General features: G+C 42.3%; 1 protein-coding gene across 1 annotated transcript; it reads right to left on the bottom strand.

The window, feature by feature from the left end:
• Positions 1-361: 361 nt before the first annotated feature.
• Positions 362-8,085, bottom strand: rad21b (RAD21 cohesin complex component b). The gene is made up of 14 exons (XM_048229574.1): positions 7,985-8,085; positions 7,052-7,244; positions 6,601-6,730; positions 6,285-6,381; positions 6,085-6,191; positions 5,726-5,935; positions 5,270-5,398; positions 4,744-4,872; positions 4,161-4,384; positions 3,530-3,683; positions 2,769-2,911; positions 2,366-2,527; positions 1,850-1,933; positions 362-1,699 (listed from the first exon to the last, which is right to left on the bottom strand). Exons 2-14 carry the CDS (start codon positions 7,193-7,195, stop codon positions 1,508-1,510), a joined length of 1,905 nt encoding a protein of 634 aa, XP_048085531.1. The 5' UTR covers positions 7,196-7,244; positions 7,985-8,085; the 3' UTR covers positions 362-1,507.
• Positions 8,086-9,176: the final 1,091 nt, after the last annotated feature.

Genomic DNA, 9,176 nt, shown 5'->3' with positions numbered 1-9,176 from the left:
AATTCTTTGAGAACCAAATAGCACCAGGAATTAACAATACTAAATAGTGCTGACTATGAGGAGAGGTTAACTGTTTCACAGAACACAAATTATCTCAGGTTAAATGACAGTGGACAACAAAGTCAGTCTAATCTTATAGCCTTACACAACTGGGGCAGCCGTGGCCTACTGGTTAGGACCTCGGGCTTGTAACCGAAGGGTTGCCGGTTCGATCCCCGACCAGTAGGACAAATGTGGGCGGGGGAATTGGTTGAGCACCGCTCTCCCATGCCCACATCCATGGCTGAAGTGCCCTTGAGCAAGGCACCTAACCCCTCACAGCTCCCCGAGCGCCACTGTAGTAGGCAGCTCACTGCGCCATGTTTGTGTGCTTCACCTCACTGTGTGTTCACTGTGTGCTGTGTGTGTTTCACTAATGCACGGATTGGGATAAATGCAGAGACCAAATTTCCCTCAGGGGATCAAAAGAGTATATATACTTATACGACTGCTGTTTTGTAGATCCATAGTTGTGCTTTGCCGGCCACAATAATAACAGTAATAAGTAATAAGTAATTAACTTTGTGAATGCTACTAACATTCTGCAAAGTGACATGCAGCACTGAATAAACCTCCAGTGCATTAGGTAGAAGGTGCAATGTGTAGTGTTTTTTTCTGTTGAGAAAGGTTTCGGTAACAATGCAAGGACAATATAAAGGCGACAGATATTAGTCATCCCATGCACTCTATGTACGCTATTGATTTTGCGCTGTATCTGTATATCTGGCTCTACTTGTCAGGCCACAAAAGTTTTAAGTAAATAACTTACAGGTGTAATAAATAACAATAACAAACAAATGCAAAGGGGGATTGATGCACACTGACATTATCGTGCCAGTATGACATTATTGTAAGTCTGGAGACAACACAACTAGCTTATACTGTGCATTATTAAATTAAACCAATAGACGTGACAGCCGTCCATGTAATACTACTATGGTGTAGTAGTCATTAAAAAACAATACTTTTTGTCATGTCACATGCAACATGAAGATATAATCTCCAACAATCAGTGGTTTTAAAAGTTTGAAAAGTCCAAGGCTGAGCATAAACACAATCTAAAGCATTTTGCCCATGCTAATTTTACGGAATGCAATTCCTGTGGAATTTAAGCCATAAGTCAGCCTGTAAGACAAATGCTGGTGAGCAAAGAAAAATGTACCTATTTTTCTTAAAGATGAGTTTAAAAATCCAGGGCTAATACTGCATGCTTATTGTAAACACTATTTGAGTAAAAACTTCTTTTAAAACATTTTTTTTATCATAATAAAAAATGTCCAATCCTGCATTTAGACTGAAAACATAAGACTTCTGAACTCCAAGCTTTAAAAACAAAGCACATGGACAACGGGCACTTCATAAACCAACAGAAATAAAACATTCTGAACAGTAACAACAGTTCACCATAGAGAGAATCAAACCCCAACAAGCAGGAGTGGACTTAGGAGGATGGGGGTGGACAAGACGGCTAGACGATATGAAATCGCGGACCAGGCGTGGCAATGATGTCGCTGTAGGGCTCGGCCTGCGAAAGCTCCACGGCCTGCTGTTTCTTCAGAACCAGGAAGCTGTAAAACTTGGCGGCAGCCTGCTTCTTGTTGTTGTTCCTGCACAGTTCCAACAGGCTGATGGACTCGGCTCCAGTTTTGGCCAAAACCCTCTACACAGACACCAGATAGGGTAAAGTTCAGTTTCTTTTTCTCTACTGACTTGCCTATAACGGCAAAATGTACTAGGAGATCAATTGCGCTAAATAAAATAATTCTCGATTGGACAATAGTCAAATGAAGCAAAATACTGTGTACGATACCTGAAGGCCATGCAACATCTGCTGGGTTCTCTTGTTCCACCGCCTCTCCTCCTGATCTTGGTCACCACCCTGACCCTCCTCCTCCTGAAGAAAAGAGAAAAAGAAAGTTCAGAGTCAAGGTATAAAAATAATTTGTGTTTGCCTGTGCACTCCTAAACTGAAACATTTAGCTGTGTATCAGTGTAGTGCAATTTACCTGTGTATCGCTGTATCATAGTAACTCCATGACAATGGATAATCTATTCTACAGTATATGACACAAGCACAGACAAGTACGGTTGTGGTAGTGTAGTGGTTAAGGAGCTGTGCTAGTGTGCAGTAGCCTGAAAGTTATGGGTTCAATTCCTGGCTTCCACCATTGTGCCCTTGAGCAAGGCACTTAACCGCAAAATTGCTCCGGGGACAACGTAACCCCTTGTTATATAGCTGACATAAGTCACTTTGGACAACAGTGTCGGCAAAATTAACAAATGTGAATGTAAAATGTCCACTGAATTGTGCATGATGACGTCTCACCTCTTCCTCTTCGTCATCATCCTTCTTGTCCTTGCTCTTCTCACCCAGCAGGTCCAGCTCTGGGATGAGCTGACTGAGGTTGGGTGTCTCCTCTGGGGGAAGCTCCACAGGTTGCACAGGCATCTGGGTTGACACTATGGAAGCCCGGTCATCATCAATGATCTACTCACATGAGGAAAGCGGTAGGAAACAACGGTAGTTAGCACTCAACTTTCACATAATTGATTTACCTCAAATACTACAAATATACAAATATAGAATATGATTAACATGAGAACTGTATAAAACTATCCATTATTCTGGAATTGTTCACTTCAGTACAACAAATGGCAAATCCATATGCTCAGAACCCCGTTCACTTACAGCAGTAAATACTGATGTGCATGATCATAGTAGCACTTACGGACATGTTATCCTGGACCTCCTGGGCTTTGCGCTTCTGGCCCCGATGTGAGGAGGGAGGGGGCATCATGGACTCGTCCAGGGTCCTGCTTCCCTCCATGGCCGATGTCTGCAGCACGCTAGGCTCTTCCAGGATTGTCTGGTCTGGGTGCGCGAAAAGATTCATTCTTAAAATATGCTTTATTAATACTTAATGTAATTTCCTGGTGAGTAGGCCTACTGGTGAATTAAGGGATGATTTGGATCAATTCATTTATCAGAATGTATACAATATTAATGACAAGCAAGGCAGAGATGTTTAATCTTTCTGGACTCTGAGTGAATCCACATGGAGTAACCCTGTGGCTAATCCTGCCCAAGGAATTATCGACTTTTACAACAACGCTTTGATCTGTCATGCAAAATGTTAACATCTCCAAATTATAGATGCCCGATTAAACACAATGAATTATCGACTTTTACAACACCGCTTTGATCTGTCATGCAAAATGTTATTTATATTAACCACATGTTAAGCCACTCATCAACTATCAACTGAAACATTAATATGTAAAGAATATTTTTTTATATTACAGCAATATAATATACATCACTACCGGTATATATGATTAGCATTTCCAATCAGAAAAACGCTAAATAAATAAATGAAACATACGATGCAAACAAATTCAGATTCACCACACAGAAGCAAGCACATGGTCAAGCAGGCTTGGTTATTATTGTGGATGTGAGCACATGAAGACTGATTGGCCACAAACCCACCAATGATGTCCCTCTGCTGGCCCATGGCTTCCTCCCGAGGAACCTCTGGGTTCTCCAGATCCTTAAGGAACTCGTCCAGGCTGTCGGCCTCGCCCCCTTTTCTCCTCTTTCTCAGCTCATCCGGCACCAGAGGGGTGAGGCATCGTGTAAACATCTGTGCAGACACGACACACACACACATACAGTAAGCACACAGGCTACTCAACTACTGAGCTGAACTACACAACAAGACCTGCAGAGTCCTAAAAATGTAAAAGCAGAGTAAAAGTAATAGCACTTCCCAGCAGTAATTCATTATGGATATTAACTGCAGCTAGTGGACACAGGAGTTAAAACACAAACTATGGTATTACAATGTCATGTGCAGACCATTAACAAATTTTCCCTATTGAATCCAACATGGATCTTTCATGGAGTCTGGAGTTCTACTTTAGCTCACATAATACAGGCTAACTGAGCTTCTAACGCAAACATAGCACTCAACTAACAACACAAGTCAACCAAGTATAAAACGAGGGGCAATGAGGACAAATGAGGGTCAATATCCTTAAGGCTATGCAATGCATTATGTGTGATTACCCTGCATGACACATGAGTTACGTCGTCACAGCAGAGAGCCGCGTCCCCTGACCTTGAGGAGTCTGCCGTTCCACAGCGGCTGTGCGGGGAGGGAGAAGAGCTTCTCCACGCCACCCGTCTCTTTCCACATCATCAGCTTCTTGGTAGGGGGCGCCAGGTCCAGTGTGGTGACGATGTCCGAGTAGTCGCTCAGCTGGGCCCGGATGGTCTTGCTGTCCAGCTCCTTCACGCTGTCCACGATCAGCTTCCTCTTCCTCTTGGCCTTGGTCTCCTTCACTGTTGTTGAGCCAGAGATACAGTGTAATGGAATGTCAAAGGAGAAGCATTAGCTTTTTCTCAGGAACATCAAAGTCCTTTCAAGAGCTTTCAAGCATATCTGCACATAAACTGATTGCGGGCCTCCTGGTGCTTGTATGGTATGACATACTGATTAAAGCACGGAACAGTCCAGTCATGGGGAAAAGTGCACTATTAGAAAATTCCCCTTTGTAAAAGCCCTATCCCCTCCTTCAGATGAACTTTACAGACTTTCCAAATTGTTCTTTCATTTAGGTTTCAACAGCAAGTGCCTTCCAATGCTCTGAAAAAGGAGTTGGCGATCAAGTTTTGAGAAAGAGGCTGCTCTGCGCTCTGACCTGTGATGTCGATGGGCTCCAGGGCGAAGGCCTCCTCTTCGTTGTGCACCAGTGTGGTCTGCTCCGTCTGGTCAGTCATGACAGGCAGCTGCCCCACTGGTCCAGAGTCGGGACTATCAGGGCCTCCGGCTGCAGGATCACCCATCAGAAAATACACCCATTCATAACCCAAAACATGTCAATCCTAGTCTATGACTGCAATTTGTGAGAGACACCAAATTCAAACCTTTACATTCCTAACTACTAGTGACCTACAATCCCCTTCATACAATCCTAATGATTATACATGATCTCACTCTGATTCTTTTCACCTTTCACTCTTTTACATTTCACCTTTTACCTTACACCTTTTCAACTTTCTAGTTTCAGGTTGGAAACTGGCATAGGAAAAGAGCATATTAAGTTTGTTTATTATTGCGCTTCGCAACCAGATAACCCAAAGGGCTAATCTTTTTAAGGGTTAAGGGTGCCATAAGTATATGGGTAAATTTTAGGATCAGAGATCCCTCCCAGCTAATCCGCTCACCTGACATGTTGTCATAGTCATCATCATCATCTCCGCCGGGTTCTCCCGCTGGCATCATCACGTTCTCTGTGATAGCTGGAGGGTCATCAAAGATGCCACCACCATCCTCATTGCTCAGGAGCTTGTCAACTGGGAGACGTGTAAATGTTCAGCCTCTTCATCGCATTACTGATTGAGAATCACTCTTCTATTAATTCATTTGGCCTCAGTATGTGGGCATTTTAACTTTCAACAGAGCTCATTAAAGACAAGGTCCTTAAGAAATGTGAGCTTAACACCTAAACTCTTGGATTTAAGTTAAACAAGTTTACACACACACAGAAATTCATTTAGTTAGTGCTTGAGATTAGTGCTTAATTGTCTGAGATAGGTAATGTATGCATAATTGTTTTTCTTCCAAACTTATGCACACAAACATCTAAATCAATTGGCCATTGTTTATTTATTTATTTTTACCCAGCATGCCTCCTTCGCTGCTCTCCATGGGATTGTCACCAAAGTCGTCCTTGTACTGGTCAAACTCCAGGTGGTTGGACTTGTCAGTTATCTGCCCACTGCTGGACTCTGGCTCTAGGAGCAGGTTGGAAGCAGACGCTCCATGGATAATGTCATCCTCAAAGGCGCTCGCTTCTCTCATCATCTCACGGTCATCCATCCCAAAATCAGCTGGAGGAGCAAAAGAAAAAGGTTGGTTTAAACATAATTCAACCAGGAAAGCAGGCATCACAAGACAAAGATCTTTCATGCATCTTTAGTTGGTCTAGAAAGAGTTACTAGCAGTAGACGATAAGGAGCACAGATGTAGTGCTACATACCAAAGTCATTCTCCTGTAGCAGGTTGAGGTTACCAACCTCCTCCCTCATGGTGATCTCTTCCACACGACTTTGATTCAGACTGAACTGCTGCGCAACATCTATGTCACTGCAAGACACATCAAGCCATCATGAGTATTCCATACTACATAATAATGTCCAATACTCTAGCAGTTGAGGAAAATGAAGAAAGCCCACTCACTCCAGGTCTGGCAGCTGGTCAAAGTCATGGAACTCCTCTGGCAAGGTGATGGCATTGTAGGCAGCTTCACGGTTCTCCTCCGGTAAGTCCACAACACCTTAATTTCCAAACCATCATCAAACACCAGTCAAAGACATGCCTAAAGAAGATGTTACCTTACCTAGCACTGAATAAAAATGCAGTTCTGTGAAGAATTATTGTAAAGAAGTTTCTCAGTTTTCCCATAAATGGCATAATTGCATAACTCAAACTGGGGATTTCCTAGGGCTATGTCAAGCTTTTTAAATCCATAAACAATTAATTAATCTGAACATACCTGGTCGAAACGCCATCTTGATCTTGATGAAGGCCTCGTTACAATCTGCCAGCAGATACTTAGCCTTTCTGTGGTAGATTCTCACTACACCAAGGAGTAAGTGACCGGATGTCCGTAAAGCCATCTTCACCTACAAATGAAATACATAACTTGACAACTTGACTAGTATCAGACTGCATGTATCTAACAGAAAGAAATATGTTTGTTATTTGTATTCGGCAGACATATGTGATGATTGTCAAAATTTATTATTCTATAGGTTACTGGTTCCCATAAGGACTAATGATTCCCAACACTTAACATTTTCACAAGAATGCACTTGAGGCATGTCCATTTTAAGCATACTACAATGTCAAAGTACATGTTGCAAGACTTCATAAGTGTTGCATCATACTAATATTTTGGCAGACTGAAGAGATCCACCTTACATGCAATTTTCTGAGGACCTCACCTTGGGAGAAATGATGCTCTCTACACTGCTCTCAAGGTTGCATTCAAACACATGGGCCTTGGTCAGCTTCTTATCCCAGTGGGCCGCCAGCCAAATTTTGGCCAACGGCCCACGCTTGCTGAGAACGAAGTGGGCGTAGAACATTGTCCTGGCACCTCAGACCACCAGGTGGTAGGGGTGGGGGACACCAAACCTGAGGAGTGGAAATGGCATCTTAACAGTTTGCACGACTGACAACCTATCGTTAAATGATAAGGCCTAGTTCCAAGTGTAAACAGACAGTAACAGCTCTGTAACAGTTCCTGCCCATCATTTAAAATAGGTTAGCCTACTTAAGGCTGAATTTTACACGTGACTTTTATCTGTGAAATGTGGTGTTGATCAGTGATCAGACTTTGTGTTGACGAAATCTGGCGTTTGCGTATCGGCACAAATAAGATCACTAATGTTTTGAAGATTAACAAGCGCTATTTGAATGATAGGTTAGACGCATTAGTTGACGTCATACCATCTGAATATCCGTCTAAAATTGTGGATTAGGACATCATACCATAAAAGCGACTGACACTGTAACCGATATGCTGCAGAATTTGACAGCAGTGCCCACAGCTGTCTGACAGCGGCCAGTAATGTCGCGAGGTTGACCGACTCGCGCACGAATAAAACCATGCAGTTCCATTTACACAGCCAGCAGTAAGACTATCAACTCGCCACATACGAAAGAAACGGAAAGGCAAAATACCTTGCTTGCTAGATATCTATTGCTAGCTTTAAAAGCAGCGTCGGCGTTCAGCCTCAGCTGTCACTAAGTGGATACGTCAGCAAGCCATGCTGTATAACGTATTTGCAAGACAAAATGAAAACATAGCAACCATGCATGCAATAACATTGACACGTTTTATTGCATCAAATAACTAATTTCGCCGGGTTTACCCTTCCAGGCGGCCGCAATGTGGCTTTCCACCACCCCTCCTCCTACAGAATCACCAAAATAAGCAAAATGGCGCTGTCCCCCTGCTCTCCATCCGCCCGCCGAAAGGGGGTTTGAATCTACAGGATGTTTATGGTCTAATGTCATGCCAGAGTAGGCGTGGCAGATATAAGCCATGTGCATGAAGAAAATAATAAATGTCTTAGCCTAATGTGTGCCTGTCTGTATGTAGGCTATGTATGTATGTATGTATGTGTGTGTGTGTGTGTGTGTGTGTGTGAATACACTAGGCTTATTATTATTTGCAAACATGGGTTCCATCTAAGCCTTTCTAATAGTTATGGAATAGCCTACTAACCACATCAAGCAAGTCCCCCCTGCTTACATCCCAACCACTAAGTAGCAGTGACAACACGCGCATCTGGCAGATTTGCGAGCGGAACGCTGTAGGGAGTAGCCTATAAGTAATTGTTACAAATTGTAACAAAGATACAATCTAGGGTGACGGGTTAGTGTGGGCAAAGAGTATAGAAGTAACAAGAGGCGAAACTCAATAGAACGTTGTCAAAACTGCAACAGAGTTTGCCTCTTGTTACTTCTATACTCTTTGGTGTGGGTTAGATATTTTTCCAGTTGTGGCAGACAACAGTTGTTTGAGCTCTTTATGAGCTGTGGCCTATATGTATTTATTTAAGATGATCGGCTAGGCTTCTTTATTGGTTGTAGGCTAGGTCTCTTGTGAATCACACACACACCATTTCATCATCCCCCTCCCACCCACACACCATACCACCACCACCCCTTACACACACATTTATTAGCTTTAACATATATCTTTTTTTTACCATTTACCTTTTAAATTTATTTAAAAGGTAAATGGTAAAAATATTAGTTGTAACACTGATATACATTTAAAACAAAAATACATAGGCTATTTAGTCATCATTTTAAGAGCAAAATCTTAAACAAATAGAGTTGACACTCAAATTAAATTCTATTGAAGACTCTGTAAGTCATTGTCAACTCTGTTCTCCTTAATCTATGTAGAATTAACACATAATTGATGATAACAGAGTTGACATTTCCCATCATTTTGGAGCTTAGTTCCACAACCTCAAATAGTTACCGCACGATAAAACCAGTGTCATGGATTTTAATATTGATTTTTTTTAATCGAACGAGAGTGTCACTCCA

The sequence above is a fragment of the Alosa alosa genome, chromosome 20, assembly GCF_017589495.1.
Source record: "Alosa alosa isolate M-15738 ecotype Scorff River chromosome 20, AALO_Geno_1.1, whole genome shotgun sequence".
NCBI classification, from domain to species: Eukaryota; Metazoa; Chordata; class Actinopteri; order Clupeiformes; family Clupeidae; genus Alosa; species Alosa alosa.
The sequence above is the reverse complement of the archived record's forward strand: the minus strand, read 5'-3'. Positions and strand labels throughout refer to the sequence as shown.